Below are 21126 nucleotides of genomic sequence, written 5' to 3' on the forward strand. Positions count from 1 at the left end.
CTGCTTGTCATTTCTTATAGCACAATAATATTCCATTACAATCATATACCACAGCTTCTTCAGTCATTCCCCAGTTGATGGACATTCCCGCGATCTCCAACTCTCAGCCACCACAAAGAGTTGCTATAATTATTTTTTGTACAATTTTTTTCCCTTTTCTCTTTTTCACAATTACTATTGTTAACTGTTTCCCTGCATTCTATTCCCTTCCCCATGATATTTATTCTATTATCTATCTATCTTCTTTCACCCTATCCCTGCTCAAAAGGGATTTGAAGCAGAAAATTTCTTAATGATTTCAGAAAGTACATGGTGAAAATACATATGGGGTCAAGATAAGAAAGAGAAAGAGTGTATGTGGTATTCAGTGTAATGAATGACAGAAGAGTTTTGTCAAAGGTGACTAGACTTCAGCTTCTCTGAGAATCCTGGAAAGCCCCGTCATTGTTGGCTCAAGCCTCCTCCAAGGGCACACAGTTGTGCAGGGAGTGCGGATTCTAACTGCTGGGCTTTGTCCAGGTCCATCGAGGCGTCAGGGGATTTGTGCTGGATGCCACAGACGGCCGAGGCATCTTAAATGCTACCATCAGCGTGGCCGACATCAACCATCCCATCACTTCCTACAAAAATGGGGATTACTGGCGGCTCTTGGTTCCTGGAACTTACAAAATCACAGCTTCAGCCCGAGGGTGAGTGAGTGGCTGGATACTGGGGAAATGGCATGGGGGTGGGGCGTGGGGTATGAGTTGATTGACAAGAATTTATAAAATCCCTACTGTGTTCTAGGCCCTATGTTGAGCTCTGGGAATACAAAGGAGTCCTCAAGGGCCTTACCTTCTAACAGTACAGACAGCACATATGTGCATACATGTGTGTGTGTGTGTGTGTGTGTGTGTGTGTATATATATATATATATATATATGTAGAGAGAGAGAGAGATGTGTGTGTATATGTGTGTGTATTCATAATGCAGTGTCCTGGGGGATACCCTATATGAATATGTGTTTATACACACACATATGCTATCTATATATGTGTGTGTGCCCTGTACATATGTGCTGTCTATCATATTAGAATGTAAGCCCCTTTAGGGCAGGGGCTGTTTGAGTTTTCCCTTTGTATTTCCAGCTTTATTAAACTTTAATAGCTTAAAACTTCCTTAAGACTTTGGGACATCCTGTATATGCAAAATATATACCCGGTAAATAAAAGGTAACAGGGAGAGAAGGGCCCTAGTAGGTGGGGGCAAGGGGATCCTGTAGAAGGGAGCGTTTGAGCCGAGTGTTGAAAGAAGCTGGGCAGTCTAAGAGGCAGGAAAAGAGGAGGGAGTGCAGTCCAGGCATGAGGTACAGGGATGGGTCAGGATGGAGGGGGCGCTGCAGAACCTTCTGGGAGAGTCCAGGGAAGGAGGTGGCTGTCCTGTGGCCTTGACTCCCCTCTAGTGGCGAAGGGAGTGCAGCACTTTTATTGTTTTTTCCTTTATTTAAAAGTTAATTTTTTTAACATGCTCATTATTTATTTATCCATTTTTGCCATTCACTTTTCACACATTTGCACAGTACCTTCAACAGTGCTTGAAGGGTTCTTCCAGCTGACTGTTCTCCCTGTGGATGCTGCCCTTTTTTGGGACCCTACCTTACCCTTGGTTTGGTTTCTAACATTTCAGTGGCCATTGATACCTTTTGTTTTCATTTCTCCTCCGTTTCTGACTGCTGCCCTCCGACGGCAGCCCTTGTAACAAGGCGTTAAAAGAAAAAGCTCATAAAACTAGCCAGCTTGTCATGTGCAGTGCTGCACACCCATGGACCCCCACCCTGGCAAAGAAGGGAGGGAAGTGCGCCCTCTCTGCTCTGTGACTCAGTGTAGCGTATTAGCAGATGAGAATTATACCCGCTCAGTTTCATTTCCTTTCTTCCCTATCGTCTTTCCCTGTCCCTTAGACACAGAAGCCTCTTGACTATCTTCTAGTGTTTCCTGTACCAGTCTCTGCTATTTATGGGCAAAGAACACAAATAAGCAAGGGGGCGTTGAGAGGTGGCCTGAAAGATGTATTGGGGGGGGGGCGGGGCAAAGAGGGTTAAGTGACTTGCCCAGGGTCACACAGCTAGTGTCAAGTGTATGAGGTCAAATTTGAACTCAGGTCCTCCTGAATCCAGGGCCAGTGCTTTATGTACTACACCACTTAGCTGCCCCCCTAAAAGATGTATTATTGAGATGAATCAACATTAAATGGGATATTGCTAAAGAAAGTTTAGTTATTTGGATTAATGTTTAATGTGGTATCCAGCAAGCTAACAGTGGGTAGAAAGCTGGCCTCAAAGCCAGGAGGACCTGGGTTCGAATTTCACCTCGGACTAGTCTTGTCTATGTGATGGCCTCCCCTCTCAGTGCTCTCCTTAAGTCCATTGAGAAGGTGCTGACCTGCATTGGTAGAGGGAGGAAGTTCCCTTCCCCCCAGTAAAGCCATCGATCCAGTCTCATCTCTGGCTGGAGAGCAGGTGTACATTAGGAAATGTGGATGGCCGCCAGACAAAAGACAGGGCAACTGCCTTATCTCATTCGCCTTCCCCCTTTAAAACCCTCTTTTCACCGTTGGTCATAGGTACAACCCTGTCACAAAGAATGTGACCGTGAAGGATGAACAGGCAGTCCAGGTCAATTTCACCCTTGTGCGATCCTCGTCAGATTCCAGGAACAAGTCCAAGAAGATGAAGGAGATCATGGCGGATGGAGGCACAAGCGACCCGACCACCAAGGAGTTTGAGACCTTAATCAAAGACCTCTCGGCAGAGAACGGCCTGGAGCGCCTCATGCTCAGCTCCTCACCCAATCTGGCCCTGTACCGCTACCACTCCTACAAGGACCTGTCCGAGTTCCTGCGGGGGCTCGTCATGAATTACCCCCACATCACCAATCTCACCAAGTGAGGGACTCCTCGCAATTGACTTTTCAATCCTTGGGGGAGGGGGTGGTTCTTTCAGCTACCTGAGCACTTATTAAGTACCTACTGTGTGCCAGGAGAGAGAGAGAGAGAGAGAGAGGGCGGGCCTTGTGAGCAGATCTTTTCCCCACTCTGAACCTCAGTTTCTTCATCTATACTATGGAAAGAGTAATACCAGTAGTGAGGAGCACGATATAGCCCAGTGGTTCTTAGAGGATGGTCCAGGGACCCCAGGGAGTGCCAAGAGCCTTTTGAGGGTCCGTGAAGCTCATGACGATTTTCCAAATAATAATAACACTAGGATGTTTTCATAGCTAATGTGATAAGTACCAATAGATATAACCCTTCACAGTTTTTAAGAACGTAAAGAGGCATTGCTCACCTTCTCAGTGTGTGAAGGAGAAACCAGAGGGATGGAGAGAATTAGAAACTCAAAACAAAAATAAAGAAATGTTAAGAATAAATTTACAAAGGGAGGCGGGAGAGAATATAGTGAAGTCCTGAGACGTTGTAGTTGAGGAGCTGCTGGTATGGTAGATAGCAGCCTGACCTCAGAGCTGGTAAATACCAGCTGGTGTGACCTGGGCAGGTTGTTGTGTCTCAGCGTCTCAGCAGGCAGGGAGTAGGTCTTGTAACGATTGGAATGACGCCACCTGCTGGAGACTTACTGTAGAAGAGTTCTGCCCATGAAGCGAAGGTCTTTGAGGGCAAGACCAGGAGTCTTTTCTTTAGTGTCAGGAAGTGACGCGGGCTAGTGGGAGGAGGAAGGAAGAGACTGGCGCTCAGTCTTGCGCTCTCTTTCCTCTGGACTCAGGTGGAGAGTGGAGCTAGAAATGTGCTCTCCCTTTAATAGGAATCTAGGCCTTTCTCTCTCTTTACCAAATTCTTATTCTCCTTAATAAATGCTTAAAAGTCTAACTCTTGCTAAAGCTTATAATTTATTGGCGACCACTCATTAGATATTTTAGACAGTTTAGCTAGAATTTTAGCCCTTAACAGTCTGCACTGCTAGAGAGAGTTCCCCATACCTGCGAAGTCCTGGCACTATGAATGGTGCTGGAGAGAACAAGACAAAAACAAAACCATCCTTGTGTGCAGGAGCTTCCATTCTATTTGGCTAAATGCCAAACCAGGCAGACCGCTTCTTCCTAGCATGGTGTGCCTTTACTTGGGGAGGTGAGGGTCGGGGAGTCTGCTCACGTAATATGATTCCAAGTGCATGCCGAGGTCTTTTCCATTTGCCTTTTGTTGGAAGCAATTCAGTCAAAGTCATATGCGATGATTGATGATATTTTTTTCCTTCTGGCTTTTGAAAGTTTGGGTCAGAGTGCTGAGTTCCGTCAGATCTGGTCCCTGGAAATCTCCAACAAGCCTAACATGTCTGAGCCTGAGGAGCCCAAGATTCGCTTTGTGGCCGGAATCCATGGGAATGCCCCTGTGGGAACAGAGCTGCTCCTGGCCCTGGCGGAATTCCTCTGCTTGAACTACAAGAGGAACCCTGTCGTAACCAAAGTAAGATGTGGGCTCTGTTTACTTTCCCTGTGGGGCCGGGTGAGGGGCAGGTCGTTTCAGCTTCTCGGGGCCTCAGTAAAAAGGAAGGGGTTGAGCCAAGTGGTCTCTGGGGTTCCTTCCAGTTCTAGAACTAGGATCCCAAGTCACTTAACTGTTTTGGGCCTTAGTTTACCCATCTGTAAAATGAGGGATTGGCCTTTGAGACCCAAGCCACTGACCCCAGTGATCTCATGTCATGTAAATGTTCAGTGTGATAATTTTAGTCTTAGAAAATAGACCCACCTAGTATTTTAAATATGTTTTATAAATGTAATAGTATCAATTTATGGGAAAATTTTATAAACTTATAAATTTAATATAGATGAACTATGATATTTAATAAATTTTAAATGTTGTAGATTCTTAGTGTGATTTTAAGCTTTAACGGCTTTAATCACCCAAGCTTTGATGCTTGAAAACCTCACTGAGCCTTTTGGGACATCTAGTGTAGCCCCATCTTTCAAACTCGTCCTCCAGCTTAGAGGTGATAAGACCAGCATATGTGTGAAAGATGCTCTGAGAATAGATGGTAGAGGGCCTCCTCTCTGCTAGGCGCTGTGCTAACTTCAGAGGCTCTGAAGACAAAAGTAAAAAGAGACCCTCCCCACACATATACACTTATGCAGAATAACCACCATAGACTTCGAGCTGGGGAGGGCATCTGGGCTCCACCTTATTTTACAGATGAGAAAACTGAGGCTCAGGGAGATTCGGTGATTTGTGCAAGGTCCCACGGGCAGTTAGCAACAGAGGCAGGTTTCGAACCCAAGGCCTTGGGCTCTTCCCACTGCACCACACCTCCTCCATTAGTTAAGCAACAGAACCAGAAGAAATTACACCCCAGGCTGTCTTTGGTCTGACCTAGATCGGCCCTTTCTGTGGGGAGGACGGGATGGGGGCAGTATGTGTGTGCCCGCCACAAGGAAAACTAATCGCCTCGCTGGTGTCTGTTTCTGTTTTAGTTGATTGACAGGACTAGAATTGTGATTGTGCCTTCTCTAAATCCAGATGGACGGGAGAGAGCCCAAGAGAAGGACTGCACCTCCAAGACGGGGCGCGCCAACGCTCGTGGCAAAGACCTGGACACGGACTTTACGAGTAAGAGGCGCTCAGGGAAAGCCCTAGTTCTGCCCTCTCCTCCATTAGACTGCAGGGCAAGGCTGAGCTTCTGGGGGGTGGGGCTCAGCCAGTCTTTCCCCAACTCTTGTCTTCTTGGGAAGATAGTTAGGATGTAAGCCCTGAGCTGTTTGGCCAGAGTGCTCGCCAGGCACTGTAAAGGTGCCTTCTGGGGTAGGGACTGCAGAATTGTTCTCACTTTACAGTGAGGAAACTGAGGCTTTGAGAGGTCCCTAAGATGTCATTCAGAGATGGGAGGGACCTTCAAGGTCATTCTAGTCCAGCCGCCTCACTTTAACATTCAAAGGAAGCTGAAACCCAGCCTGAGGACATAGAGGCAGTCAGAATTTGAACCCAGGTCTTCTGACACCATTTTAAAAATTATTATTTTTTCTAATGATGACCTGCCCTCTCTTCCTCCTACCTCCCCTAGTCCCCCAGTGAGAAAACAAGAAAACCAAAGTCTCCCATGTGCAATGAAGTAAATCCAGTGCCCAGTTTGGCCATGTCCAAAAATACCTCATTTTTCCTCCTTCCCTCCTACCTACGTTTCCTCTCCTCTCCTCCCTTTCTCCTTTTCTTTCCTCCCTTCCCTTCAGCCCTCCTTTTCTCTCTTCCCCTCCCTTCTTCATTCCTTCCTTCCTTTCCTTCCTGCCTCTCCTCCCTCCTTCATTCCCTCTTTCCCTTCTTCCTTCCCTCTCCTCCCTCCTTCATTCCCTCTTTCCCTTCTTCCTTCCCTCTCCTCCCTCCTTCATTCCCTCCTTCCTTTCTTCCCTCCCTTTTCTCCCACCTTCATTCCTTCCTTCCTTTCCTCCCTCCCTTCTTCCTTCCCACTGCTGATGGACATGGATGCTTTGACTTGCCTCATTCACCACCTGCACCATCCTGTGCCCCTGCTCCCAGGGCTCACCTCATTGGTGCTGCCCTTAAGATGTCCACCTGGTATTAGCCCTTCTGCAGCTCAGAGCTCCACCACTCAGTCAGTCCACCCATTAACAGACATTATTGGGGCAGCTAGGTGGCGCAGTGGATAAAGCACCAGCCCTGAAGTCAGGAGTACCTGAGTTCAAATCCGGCCTCAGACACTAAACACTTACTAGCTGTGTGACCCTGGGAAAGTCACTTAACCCCAATTGCCTCACTAAAAAAAAAAACCAAAAAAAACCCCAAAAACAAAACAGACATTATCGACATGGGCTGCCACCCTCAGTCACCAGCCCACCTTTCCAGGCTTTTCCATATACTCTTTTATGTTCCTGCCAAAATACCCTCCTCATCCTTCTGGGTTACCTGGATCATCTCCCACCTTTGCACAGATTATCCTCCCTCCTCACCACCTCCTCTTAATCCCCCAGAGGCTTAACTCCAACCTCACTTTCTACATAAGACCTTTCCTGCTTCCTCCACTTTCTAGTGCGCCCCCCATTACTTTGTGTTTATGTTGTTTGTTTTCTGTATTTGTTGTTTTCCCTGATAGAATGTCGGCTCCCTGCGGGTGGGTTCTGTCTTCATTTTCATATGTATGTTTGCAGTGCCTAGCATGGTGCCGGCAGACAGTCAGTGCTTAATAAGTGCTAGTTGAGTGAATGAATAACTGTCCATCAATGCAGAGTTTGGCAGCTCACCCTTGACCCTTTTCCTTTCAGGCAATGCTTCCCAGCCTGAGACCAAAGCCATCATTGAAAACTTGATCCAGAAGCAGGACTTCAGTCTGTCTGTGGCGCTAGACGGGGGCTCTGTGCTGGTCACCTACCCCTATGACAAGCCCGTGCAGACAGGTCTCTGTGCCTTCACTCTTTGTACTTGATCTCCTTGGGAGTGGGAGGGAGTGGGAGGGAGTGGGAAGGGGCCTCATAGTTCAGTCTAGTCTCACTGGCACCTGAACAAGACTCACCTTGTACAAAATTCCTGACAAGTGGTCTTCCAGCCTCTGCTCACTGACTGCCAGGGAATGGAGGGGCCCGACAATCGATAGGAGCTAGAAGAACACTTTGGGGCTTAGATTTGAAGAGGCCAGAGGGTTTTGGCAGGGGGCAGAGTGGCTTCTGAGATCCAGCCGAAGACCTGACATCCAGGCAGGAGGTCCCTCTGTCCCACAGGATCTTCTTCACAATGCCCAAGTATCTACTAACTAGAAATTACATTGGATTAATAAACAACCTCTTTTAAAATCCAGTTATTCCGGGGCAGCTAGGTGGTGCAGTGGATAGAGCACCGGCCCTGGAGTCAGGAGGACCTGAGTTCAAATCCGGCCTCAGACACTTGACACTTACTTAGCTGTGTGACCTTGGGCAAGTCACTTAACCCCAACTGCCTCAAAAAAAAAAATCCAGTTATTCCTAGAGGGATAGAAGGGAGAAGAGGCAATCATATGAATTAGTGCTATCTCTATTTTTTCCCCCTGAAACTCATGATTTCATTAGTATAGGGAACTACTCCCATGTCTGATGTCAGATAGAGAAGTAAGTTAATTTCTTATCCAGCAATGCAAGTTGGAAATTGGAAGCCATCTCCCTGTGCACCCCTCCACTGACTTGGGAACTTTTACTTTTACAGTGGAAAACAAAGAGACTCTGAGGCATTTGGCATCTCTCTATGCCAATAATCACCCGTCCATGCACATGGGACAGCCGAGTTGCCCCAATAAATCTGGTATGTATCCGTTGGCGTTGTAGCCCCTCCCTCTCTTTGGGGGGGCATGGTTTATAATATTATAAATTGTAACCACATGGGTAGTTACTCCACGGGGACATTTGGGCCTCAGCTAAAGGGCAAAGGGACCGCCCGGAGATGCAATCTGAGGATTCATAAACGTGGAGAGTTTGAGAGCTGGTGAGGGCCTCGCAGAGCATCTCATCCCATCCCTCTGGTGTTAGGCTTAAAGCTGGAAGGGGCCTAAGAAACTATCGATAACAATCCCCTGATTTTACACATGAGGAAACTGAGTGAAGTGACTTGACCAGGGTCACATAGCCAGGAACCGTCCAGAGCAGGATTCAAACCCAAATCTCCATCATTACCAGTCCAGCCCTCTATTCATTATACAAGGCTGCCTGGGAACTACCATTAGGTTGTACCCCGTGCCACTGGGTGGCAGAGCTACAACTGGGGTCTCAGGATACCAGAATTTAGAGTGTACATAAGTTTTTAAACGGCTTCCTTTTGTAGGTAGAAACCACTGAGCGTTAATTAGTGAAAATATAAGTAATAGATAAGGATATGTGTCTATATAAAACATAAAATTTATCATTTATATCATTTATTATAGTAAATGCATTTGATATATATTCAATTTATACAACATACAAAGTAAATATAAGTAAAATTAAAGTATAACAAATAAAATCAATACCCATAAGACAGAATCAATGACGTACCTCTGAACCCCTATAATTCCTGATCTCAGCTGAATTTGTTGATTTAAGGGTTTATGTTAACAGGCCAAAATAGACAATTATGGTTCTGGCCCTGGGACTGTAGAATTATTAGGTCCTGAAGGGACCTCTGGGGTTATTTTGCCAAAAGGACGCTGGGTCCCTGGATCCTGTATCGAGAGCCGGAGGGGCCCTCAAGCATCCAAATCCCTTCATTTTCCAGATGAGCAAACAGGTCCAAAGAGGGAGGTGAAGTGCCCAAGGTATCTCACATACACGTAGGAGATGGGAGCGCTAGGAGTTGAACCCAGCTCCTCCAGTCCCGGATTTTGTCCCCTTTCCCCTACTCCTCACTGACCATTAGCATCAGTCCAGTGGCAGTGACACCAGGGTGCCCCAGCACTGTGGGTACGGCTTCAGTGGCATGACCGGCCTGGTACATCCCTGGCCTCCTATTTCTGGATGCTTTTACAGATGAGAACATTCCAGGAGGAGTGATTCGCGGGGCAGAATGGCATGGGCACATGGGCAGCATGAAGGTACTCTCTCTCCATTCCCTCCTTCCTTCCCTCCCTCCCTCCCTCCCTCCTTCCCTCCCTTCTCTCCCTTTCTATCTCTGTCAGTCACTGTCTGTCTCTCTCTCACCAATGACATTCTCAAAACACTGACTTCTCAACAGACAGTGTGCCCCCTTTTGCCCTACCTGGATAGTTCAAACAGGCTGGAGGGCTTGAGGTATAGACTGGGGATTCCAATGGTGTACAAGACTCCTAGTGAGAGAACTCCCTCTTCTTCTTCAAGCCAGCACCAGTTGTGCCCCTCAGAGCCTTAGGGAGCTGTCTCAGGAACTGAGAGGTCATTGATTTGCACGAGACCCCACAGCCAGCATACGTCAGAGGCAGATTCCCTGACTCCGAGGCTGGCTCTCTACTTCCTCTCTCCTAATGCCTCTCAGTTTGTTCTTAGGATGCAGTCATCTGTTACAGTCATATACCTGTGTGTTTGGCCATTCCCTCAGTTCCTGGGCACATTCCTGGCATTTTACAATTACAAATAGTGCTACATGTGTGTCCTTTCTTTCTGACATCCCAATCTAGGTGGGAGACGTTTCAGGCCCAGACCCATGTTGTTATTGCTGCTTTACTTTTTAAAAAATTTACATTCATTTTCTCTCCCTATTATCCTCCCATTAAAAAAAAACAGGAAAAAAATGTTTGTAATAAATATGCAGCATCATCATCAAAGCAGATGCCCCCATTGGCCATGTCCAAAACTGTATGCTCCATTCTGCCCTTCAAGTTGTCAGTTGTCAGTATGTGGGTATCAGGCTTTATCAGTCCTTGCATCATGGTTGGTCATTGCCTTCATCGGAGTTCTCAGGTTGCTCAGAGTTGTCTTTACCTTGTGGGTGTTATTATCTAAATGGTTCTCCTGGTTCTGCATAAGTTGATACAACTCTGCATAAGTTCTGCATAAGTTGATACAAGTCTTCTTAGGGTTTTCCTGAAACCATCATGTTGGTTATTTCTTATGGAGCAATGGTATTCCACTGCATCCTCCCTGGATCATAATTTGTTCAGCCTTTCCCTACTTGATGGGCACTCCCTTTAGTTTCCAGTTCTTTTGCCATTACAAAGAGAACTGCTATGAATATTTTTGTACATTTGAGTCATTCTCCTTTGGCTTTGCTCTGTTTGGGGTTTAGGCCAATAGTCATATCAATGGATCAGTGGATCAATGAGCGGTTTAGTCACTTTCCAAATTGCTTTCCAGAAAGATTGGACCAATAATTCACAGTTCTACTGGCAGTGTATCAGCATGCCCGCTTTTCTGCAGCCCCTTCAGTATCCGTCCTGCTTTCTTTTTTCTCCATCTTTTTGTTGTTGTTGTTTTGTTTTTGTTTTTTGTGGGGCAATGAGAATTAAGTGACTTGTCCAAGGTCACACAACTAGTAAGTGTCAAGTGTCTGAGGCTGGCTTTGAACTCAGGTCCTCCTGACTCCAGGGGTGGTGCTTTATCCACTGTGCCACCTGGCTGCCCCTTTCCCCATCTTTTGTTAATCTGATGGGTATGAGGTAGAACCTTAGATGTGTTTTAATTTACATTTCTCTAGTTATTAAAGACTTGGAGCATTTTTCACATGGTTGTTGATGACGATTTATTTTGTAGAAAACTGCATGCTCATATGCTTTGACCATTTATCGACTGGGGAATGGCTCCTTTTCCTATAAATTTGGATCCATTTCTTATGCATCTTAGAAATGAGTTAGAAGTTATCTGTTTATGAAAGATATTTTATATTCCCAGAAAGATCTTACAGATCTTCTTGTTTTTCTTATCCAATGACAGCACGCTTCACAAAAACATCCATCTTACTGACTTATTTTTCGATGCTTCCTTCTTGACTTTCTTTTCCAGGACTACAGTGTCACATACGGTCACTGTCCGGAGATCACCGTGTATACCAGCTGCTGTTACTTCCCGAGTGCTGGACAGCTCCCTACCTTGTGGGCAGAGAACAAGAAGTCCCTTCTCAGCATGCTGGTGGAGGTGAGACTTTACTTTTGAAATAGATGCCATCGGCAGCATGATGGCTCAGGTGGCTCATCGGCCAGCCTGGGCAGGACCACGTTCCCTTTCCCAGGTTGTCCAGGCTCTCCTTGGAGATGTGAATGACTGTGGGTGAGGGGCCTAACTCATCCGCCATCTCCAGAGGCAGGCCATTCAACTTTGAGCCTCCTGTCATTGTGAGAAAGACTTTTCTTGTATTGAGCCTGAAACTTGGTCTCTCTGAAGAGCCCCTAGATTGTTCCTAGTTCTGCTAAGGAGCAGAGAAGTCGTTCTTCCTTGTCCCCCACTCCCCTCCCTCAAATGGTGAAGCACAGGAGGCAAAGCCACATTCCTTAGGGAGGACATTCTTTTTTTTTTTTTTTTTTTGGTGAGGCAACTGGGGTTAAGTGACTTGCCCAGGGTCACACAGCTAGTAAGTGTCAAGTGTCTGAGGCTGGATTTGAACTCAGGTCCTCCTGACTCCAGGGCCGGTGCTTTATCCACTGCGCCATCTAGCTGCCCCAAGGAGGACATTCTTTATCTCAGGCTCTTACCCCTGAACTGTGTGACGTCAGCCCAAGGCCCTCATTTCATGGGTTCGTCTGTCTTGAGCTGAAGGGCCCTTTGGAGGCTGTCTTGCCCAAATCCCTCATTGAACAGATGCGGGAACTGAGGCCCAGGGATGTATGAGATCATCACCTCTAAAGCTGCCTCAGAGTCGATCTATGAAATGGAGGCCAAGGTCCTTTTTTAGGCTCTAGGTCAGAGATCTAGGGCAGGGACCTCAGGCCATCTTGGTTAAGCCCTTCGTTTTACAGATGAGGAAACTGAGGCCTCATTTTATACATGAAGAAATGGGCACAGGGAGGTTATGACTTGACCAAGGTCACACAGATCCACAGTGTTTGAGGTAGGCTTTAGATCCAGACCCTCTCACTCCAGAACCAGTGTTCCTTCTACTATACCTCATTTGAAAAAAAAAAGTTTTAATGATTTTTTGTCTTTGATATCAACATAATTTTCCCATCACAAAGAAAAGACAGCCCCTTGAGTGATCATCCGCCCTGGTAGCCCCCACTTCTATTCTGAGAGGAGGAGGTCGCATGTGCAATTATCTATTCCTTGGGACCATTATTGGTTTCTCCTTAATTCAGTGTTCATTCTCCTTTTAGCCATCTCCTCATTGCCACTGTAGTAGTCACGGAGTCTCTTGTCCTCCTTGGCTCTGTTTGCTCTGCTCTGTATCGTTTCACGTCAGTCTTCCCACATGGTTCTGAATTCTCCACACTGGGCCTTCCTTCCTGGTTGCACAGCAATGTTCCTGTAGCAAAAGAGGCCTGAGTTTCAGAAACAAACCAGAATCGTAGACCCCTGACTCTGCTTTCTCTGTCCAGGTTCACAAGGGAGTTCATGGAATCGTCCAGGACAAGAGTGGAAAACCAGTGTCTAAGGCAGTGATTGTTCTCAATGAAGGCATCAAGGTGCACACCAAAGAGGGGGGCCACTTCCACGTGCTCTTAGCCCCTGGCTTCCACAACATCAATGCCATAGCCGATGGCTACCAACAGCAGCACTCCCAGGTAAGAGCCTTGGTCACCACGCAGTCACAGAATCCTAGATGTAGAGTGGAAGGGACCTCAGAGGCCATAGGTCCACTCCTCTCATTTAATAGAGGAGGAAGCTGGGGCCCAGTGGAAGGGAAATGACTTGCCCAAAGTCATACAGGTAGAACATGGGATTCAGACCCAGACTTGAAATCCCTCACACAAGTTTTCCTCTTCATATTCGTTATATTCCTTATGCCGAAAGAATATGTTCTGTTCCATTAACATTCTCAAATGCTCACCTGGTAGGAATCTGCCATCTCCTCCGTTTGGGAGAGCCTCCCAATGACACATAGTCCGTCTTGTTCAGACCCGAGCCAGTTCTAGAGTTCAGGCTTGGGGCGAGAATGAAACGAGATGCGTTTAGTGAAAGCCCGTCTGCTGGGAGCTGCAGCTTGGGCAGGGCTCTGGCCAAAGATGGGCCTTTGGTCCAGTTGGTGGCAGCTCCCCGGCCATCCCATCTGCCGAGGCGGGCTGCCTGGTCAGACGCAGGGTCCAACCTACCAAGGTCCCCAGCGTCCTAGGCTCTGGGCCTTCTTACCCATGTCAACCGGGAAGCTACATCAGTGATTTGAGTCTAGTCCACTGGACCAACTAAGTCTGCAGGATGGTCAGCCTAGCTCCCGTGGCAGGGACATACCTCCCTGCCTTCCATCCCATCGGACTCTTCTTTGTGTCTCCCCATGAGTCTCACCAAGAGATCAAACCATGATCAATCAGCCAGCTGTCAGACGCTCCAGGCCTCTACAAAGGTGTTCTCAGTGAACAAGGGAGACAACACACAAGTAAATAGGTATCTATAAGAGACAGAGGCGATGGAAGGCAGCTTTGGTAGGATGGTAGAGCCTGAGACAGAAGAGCCGCTTTTCTGCCCTTTCATTGATGTATTTATTCAGCCATGGTCCCTATCACTGGATCCAGATCAAGTCACAAGCAGACTTCCTTCTGACCCAGTGAACTTTGCTTTCCCAGGTCTTTGTGCACCATGATGCGGCTAGTTCAGTGGTCATCGTCTTCGACACCGACAACCGGATCTTTGGCCTGCCCAGGGAGCTTGTGGTGACTGTAGCAGGTAAAGAGACTTCTTGTAGTAGGAGCGGGCAAGCTCACCTGAGGCCTCCCATATTTGCAGTCTCCTTCCCTGCCGTTGGTGCAGGGGGATGAGTGGGTGCCCATAGCCTAGAGAAGACACTCCCTGTTCCTTTTCCCTTGTTACATGTCATCCCTAGACTTATCCAGTGACCTCCAGAGGGAGGGAATAAACATTTAGCTCTTACTACACACCAGACACTGTGCGTAGCTCTTTACAGACACCTCAGTCAGTCCTCACAACAACCATGGGAGGTGGGTACAGTTTTAATCCTCATTGTACAGTTGAGGCAACTGAAGTAAACAGGATTTAAGTGACTTGCCCAGAGTCACACAGCCAGTAAGAGGCTGGATTTGAACGTGGATCTTCTGCCCCAAAAGTATGCAGCTAGTTGGCTTAGTGGCTAGAATGCTGAACTTGGTGTCAAGAAGCATTGAGTTCAAAAGGCAGAAAGTTCTCAGAACTCATGACACAATGCTTCTAAAAAACCTCTAAATAAAAAATAAGCACTGAGTTCAGATCCTGTTGAAATGTTGGATAAGTGTTGGAGGCAACATTTGTTTTTAATTGGGGGGCAATGAGGGTTAAGTGACTTGCCCAGGGTTACCCAGCTAGTGTCAAGTGTCTGAGGCCACATTTGAACTCAGATCCTCCTGAATCCAGGGCTGGTGTGCCACCTAGCTGCCCGGAGGCAACATTTATTGTTTGTGTGACCCTAGACAAGTCACTTTACTTCTGGGCTTCAGTTTCCTCCTCTGTAAATCGATGGGGTTGGACTCCATGGCATCTGTGCTCTTGTGAGCCTGTGAAAGGTCCTCATTGCTCTCATCAAGGCAGCATCCTTAGGATGAGGACCTGCTACTTTAATATTGGGTCCATGGTCAGATTTCAGTGGTTCCCAAGAGGTATGTGAAAATCAGGGTTGGGAGTCTTAACCTGGAGTCTCTGGCCTTGTTTTTTAAAAAATATATTTTGTCAACTGTATTTCAATAGAATTGATTTTTTTTGGTAATTGTGTTTATTTCATTGTATGCATTTAAAAGCCCGCTTCTGAGAACACTAGACTGTCAAAGGTTAAGAACCCCATGTTTAGGGTAAAGCCCTTCAGTTAGTGCAGAACAAATATATGAAAACTCATTCTGAGAGGTGACCCTGTGTGCCAAGTGCCATTTTACAGAGGAGCAAACAGGTTCAGGGAGGTGAAGCAGCAGAGTGGGCCCCTCTGACTCCCCCCCCTGGGTTTGCTTGGATGTGAGTGACGTTTGTGTGTTTGCGTCTCCCCGCAGGCGCCACCATGTCAGCCCTGGTGTTGACAGCCTGCATCATCTGGTGCGTCTGCTCCATCAAGTCCAACAGACACAAGGACGGTTTCCATCGACTCCGACAGCACCACGATGAGTATGAGGACGAGATCCGCTTGATGTCCACAGGCTCCAAGAAGTCTCTTCTCAGCCACGAATTCCAGGATGAGACAGACACGGAAGAGGAGACGCTGTATTCCAGCAAACACTGAGCAGAGAGTATCTCCCTGCCTACGTCCCGAGTGGGAGGAGGCCTCCCCATTCTGGGAGATGCTGTGTTCTTGTGGGCGGCCAGGCCGAGGTCTGTCCTGCGTCTTCAGAAAGCTGTTCGGAAAGTTAATGTGTAACCTCCATGAATACGGAAGATCTGGTCCTCCTTCGATGTACTCTCGTCTTTTTGTTTTTCCCCTTTTTTCTGGATCTCTTTGTATTTATGCATCAGAAGTGGGGCAAGACGTGTAACCCCTTTTTTCTACAAAACCCAGCTGTCTGGCTCATGTAACGGCAGCATCGAGCTGACTAGTAGACGTTGCCTTTGCATTCCGGGTGTTTGCTAGTGGCTTTAGCTTCTGCCCCTTATTAATGTGGCCCCTACTTCCCTACCCCCCAAAACAGGACGGCAGGGATCGCTGTCAGCACCAGTGGTATGAAGCTTTAAAGTTCTAGGTTTCTTTCAACCTGCTGAGGATTGTTTTTGTTTTTCTTCTTGCTTATAAAGTAACTGGAGTTTCCTTTTATTATTTACATGGAATGGAGGCTAAATTGAGTTTTATGGGGGGGAAAAAAAAAAGAAAAGGCTTTCTGGGACTTTTCTCTCTATCCTAAAATTAATTGGGAAGTGTCATGCTAAACTCCAAAATGGGATTTTACTACCTCTCTCATTAGATTTTACAAAGCTTAATATTCTGGTTTTCAGGGAGAAACCAGTAGGTCTCAGCGAGGCTTGCAGAATAGAGAGGAAGAGGTTTAACAGTGGATAACTCAGTTTGCCTGCCTTGAACCTAGCTAAAAACAACCCCACAGTGCTCTGCTGCAGCCATCTGCAGAGTGTGGGCTCATCATCAGGAGGACGCTGGGTTCATGAATGTTTCCCTGAATCGGGACCTTTGCTACTCCGTGCGTTTCCCATGGTCTGTCCAGCCTGTTTGCTGGTTTGCATGCTACGGACAGATGGCATCTGGAAGTGTCAAGGAGGGGCCTCCTCTTTGCACATTCTCAGCCCCTGTTTAACCACGCCTGCCCACTCATCACTGTTCTTCAGCCCAAGCAGCATTGATGGCATCATGCTATGAGCTGCCGATGCTCCTCCTCCTCCTCCTCTTCCTCGAGCTTGGCTGACATCACAGACTTGGGCCCCTGTTTCTCTCTGATTTAGCCCATATGGTTCCACTTGGGTGGGAGGGGTCTTTCAATATGGCCATCACCCATCAAGCGAGCAGCATTGGTTGATGAGGCTGTTGTCTCCACAGCCGGTCAGGTTTTTCAGAAGACAGGAACAGCTTGAATTTTATCATGTCAGATGTCACAGTCATGTGCAGGTTACAGTAATGGGATAGTGAGAATATCGGGTAACCTTTCAGCATCCTCATGGCCCCGTCGCTGATCAAGGGTTCTGAGAGGATGGAACATCCATGTATTGGTCCTCTTTCCCAGAGCCCTTCCTCAGAGGTATTCAGTGCCGACCAGTATCCTTCAGTCCAGCATCCTGAGCTAGCTTATAGAAAGACCCGCGGTGAAGTAGGAGTTAGTTACCGTCGTGCCATTTAAGCTGATGCGGGTCAGCTCTCAAGGGGGGTGCTTCAGAATTACCTTATTCTTCAGGCAGGCTTGGGCTTGGAGGCCCTTCCAGAGAAGGAGTTCACAGGGTGCCAAAGCGATGGATATTCTAATTTTACCGGTCTTTATCCCCTCCTCTTTAATGTTCCTTTGGGTACTAGACTCATTTCATCTGCATTTTCAAAGTGCTTTATCAAGTAATCAACAAACTTTGGAACTCGGCTTTGTCATTTTACCTGCAGTGGCAGGTAACATTTGGGACAGCGCAGGTGGGAAGGGATTGCCTTCGGTCCGAGAGGAGAGATGCATCGATCCTCGCGGCCCAGGAGCAGTGCTTTCTGTCAGAAGGTGGCTTAAGAATCTCTGCCTCTTCCTCGAACTCAAACATTTTGTTTTTCAGTTGAATTCACCAAGGCAGTATGGAGCACTTGCTCCACGCCAGGGACCGTTCTAGGTGCCTGGGATAGAAAGACAAAGATGAGATGGCCCAGGCCTGCCCCTCCAAAAGCTTACCTTCTGCTTTCATCTTCCAGCCTTTGGGGGACCTGTTGAGCATGGACAAAGGAGTGGGAAGAGGGAGGCATTGAATTCTGTTGGCCATTTTTTATTTTTGAAAGGAAAACCAAATTCTACTCTACATTTGGAGTTAGGTAGGGAAAATAGAACCTTTCTGTCTTAAAATGAAGCATTTCTGCAAATGCCGGTGAGCCTCGGTGTCCCCAGTTCTCTTGAGTGTCCTGGATGTGTGACTACTGATCCCAAGGGTTCTCGGCCTTCTTTCACGTTTCTGTTTGTGGAACCACACTAGCCATATTAGGCCCAGCTGCCTGTGTCCTGAGGCCAGAGAGAGGGGAGAATTCGCCCCTCTCTGGGCTTTATCCTGGGAGCCTTACATCTCCTGAGGAGTCATGGAACCCATAAACAAGTGTCCAGTATTGAGAAATGTTGCCCAGATTCAACTTGTGCCTTGACTCCCAAGGCCTGGCGAGTCGGTTTTGTATCCCTGCTCCTTAATAAAAGGTAATTTGACCTAGTAGGTGACAGTGAAATTGTCTGCTTTTGTGTAAGGTGCTCTTAGAGGGTCCTTTGGTCCAGTGAGGTGGACTGATTGATTGGTTTCAGGGAGAGCAAAGACGCTGCCCTCTTGCTGAATTTTGCTGGAGAGTGTTAGGGGTGGGTGGCAGTGTTGCCAGGGAAGTACAGGAAGCTTGTCGTGCCTGTCAGGGAATTCTGCTTGGGAGGACTACCTCACCTACCCAGATGGGAAGGAAACATGGTCTATTGGGTGTGCTGGCTTGGGGCTGGGGGGGGGCGGGGTGAATGGGAGGGGGCGGCACTCACCCGAAAGAGGTTGCGCTGAATGAAGCTGATTGTGACCTGACAAGAACGAATAAAAGATCTTGCCTCACCTGTGTCCTTAGGCTGCCATCCAAGGTTTCCAGGTGATCCAGACCTCTCTTAGAAGCCAGTTCTGATAGCCTCACCCAGCTTTAAAAGTCCCTGCTTTCCTCTCTTTTCCCACTAGAAATGCACTCACACCACCAGGTTTAACCCTGCTGCGTGTTAAAAGGCTCTCCTGAGATCCCATTAGGACTTCTACCAGTAGCAGCAGCAGCTGCCAGGCAACCAAAACTTCTAAGTTTTGCTTCAGTGTTCGTTACCCAAAATCCGATTTTTGTTTAATTGTAGTGACTTCCGTTTTATTAGCCTCTCCTCATATCTTTGGGCCTCTGATTTCTTTTAGTTGAAGCATCACTTTGATTTGGTGATGAGGGTCCTTAATTGACTGACACCAGGCTGAGGATGAGTTCCCAGAACCCTCTCTTTCTCAACACTCATTTCCCATCTCCAGCAATAAATAGCCCACTGCCCAGATTTCAGAATGCCAGATTGGCCATTTCCCACCTTAGTGGAAAATAGAGTCTGAAGTCTGCTAGACAGAGGCAATTGGGGTCTGATTATCATGTAAATATGTGTAATTCACATTTTTAAGTCAGCAGCATGAGGCAAGTGCACTATCGTATTTTCCCTGTTGGTCACCCAAGAGTCCTTCTGGGTCATTGGCATGAATGTATTTTTTTCTCCTCTTCTTCAAATTCAAATCCCCACAATCCCCATTTCCCCAGAATGATGCTTGATTTCTGCCCATCAAACTTGTTAATGTAGGTATTTCTACAAAGGTGCCCAGCAAAATCCACACTCATCTCAACCACTTCAGGCTTGGGCGTAAAACATGCACTGTGCCTTCAAAAAGAAAAAAAATCCAAAAGGACTTGACATGGAACTGAATGATAGTATTTTTTTTAAAGAGCCAATCTGTAATTTATGTGAAATCTAAATCTGTTAATGAGGTCCTTTTTTTTTTAAAGACATGTAAACAGATCTAATAATCCTGCATAAAGGTTATTTTATGATGTCTGTCTTTTTCTGTGTTTTGTCTCATCATCATCTCAACAAGAAAAACCAAAGATAAAGGTGGTATGACTGAAGTGGGGGGAGTGACTTGGGGGTCAGGAAGACCCAGGTTCAACTCCTACTTCTGACACACAAGGAGGTCCTTTACCCTGGGCAACTCACTTAAACTTGCAGAGTCCCAGTCAACTCACTAAGACCTTAAATTGTGAGGCAGATGGAGACATGCATGGAAGGAGGAGTGTCCTCCTGGGGGATAACAATGAAATCACAGGTCTGGTCCAAAATTCCCCGCCCCCCCCCCAAAAAAAAAACCCTCAAACTATAACCATGACTACCAAAGAACAGTTATAATTTAAAGCCCTGGCACATCAGACTAATTGTAATGAAATGGCTGGTCAGCCTGCCTGTGAGTGCAGCAACCTGAGTTAGTGGGGCTTGCATTCAGGGTAAGGGATGGGTCGTCTTTCTCTCTTTCTCTCTTTCTCTCTCTCTCTCTTTCTCTTTCTCTTTCTCTCTCTTTCTCTCTCTCTCTCTCTCTCTCTCTCTCTCTCTCTCTCTCTCTCGCTGTCTCTCTCTCTCTCGCTCTCACTCGCTCGCTCTCTCGCTCTCTCTCTCGCTCTCTCTCTCTCTCATTCTCTCACTCTCCCCCTCCCTTCTCCTCTCTCCCCTCTCCTGTCTCTTTTTCTCTCCCCCCCCCCTTTCTGGCTGATCCTATCTTCTTTTTCCTACTGTCACAATGTTCATGTCCAATTTGTCCTGATTTTTTTTTTTCATGCTTTTCACTGTCTTCTTGCTGGTCATATACTTGAGAACTTTTTACTGACCAGTTTTCTTGCTGCAAGAGATCTTCCAGGGGATCTGCCCCAACCTTCTTATGACAGATGAGTAAAATGAGGCCCAGAAAAGTGGGGTTACTTGCCCCAGTCCACACCAGAGCAGCAGACCCAGATTCTGACAGGCTCTAAAGTCAGGACTTGGGTTCAAATCCTACCTCTGATGCTACCTGTGTGACTTAGGGCAAGTTACTTCACCTGCCTTTCCCCCAGTTTCCTCACCTAAAAAATGAGGGGATTGGAGTAGGTGGTCTCTAAGGTCCCTCCTAGCTCTGACTCCCAAGTCCAGATCTCTGCTATTTAAATAGAAATCTGTTTGTGCATGCTCTGTGTTTGTGTGTGTGTGTCTTGTCTGTCCCGCTTTTTGTCAGGTCCATATAAAGCATGCTGTAGGTTTCCATCATATATCCCCTTTTAGATCTAGAGTGCCAACATTTCAAATTCAGTGGCAGCATTACATTGGGGATGGAAGGGAAGATTGGGAAAGAATGGGGGTACTTTAAATACCATAGAAGCTATAAATAGCTGCTATTATGATGCTGTCTGAGGCAGCTACGGTAGTGCAATGGATAGAG

At 47.0% G+C, this 21126-nt stretch overlaps 1 protein-coding gene across 1 annotated transcript in view; it reads left to right on the forward strand.

The window, feature by feature from the left end:
• CPD (carboxypeptidase D) overlaps positions 1 to 19717 on the forward strand; it is a 67945-nt gene extending 48228 nt beyond the window's left edge. The window contains exons 11-21 of the mRNA XM_043963120.1: positions 520 to 689; positions 2603 to 2923; positions 4258 to 4453; positions 5455 to 5590; positions 7255 to 7386; positions 8165 to 8260; positions 9457 to 9521; positions 11401 to 11532; positions 12927 to 13112; positions 14109 to 14208; positions 15513 to 19717. Of these exons, the coding sequence (XP_043819055.1) occupies positions 520 to 689; positions 2603 to 2923; positions 4258 to 4453; positions 5455 to 5590; positions 7255 to 7386; positions 8165 to 8260; positions 9457 to 9521; positions 11401 to 11532; positions 12927 to 13112; positions 14109 to 14208; positions 15513 to 15739 (1761 nt within the window). The 3' untranslated portion in view covers positions 15740 to 19717. The remainder of the gene's footprint in view (positions 1 to 519; positions 690 to 2602; positions 2924 to 4257; positions 4454 to 5454; positions 5591 to 7254; positions 7387 to 8164; positions 8261 to 9456; positions 9522 to 11400; positions 11533 to 12926; positions 13113 to 14108; positions 14209 to 15512) is intronic.
• The last annotated feature ends 1409 nt before the right edge of the window (positions 19718 to 21126 follow it).

The sequence above is a fragment of the Dromiciops gliroides genome, chromosome 4 (assembly GCF_019393635.1).
Source record: "Dromiciops gliroides isolate mDroGli1 chromosome 4, mDroGli1.pri, whole genome shotgun sequence".
Lineage (NCBI taxonomy): Eukaryota > Metazoa > Chordata > Mammalia > Microbiotheria > Microbiotheriidae > Dromiciops > Dromiciops gliroides.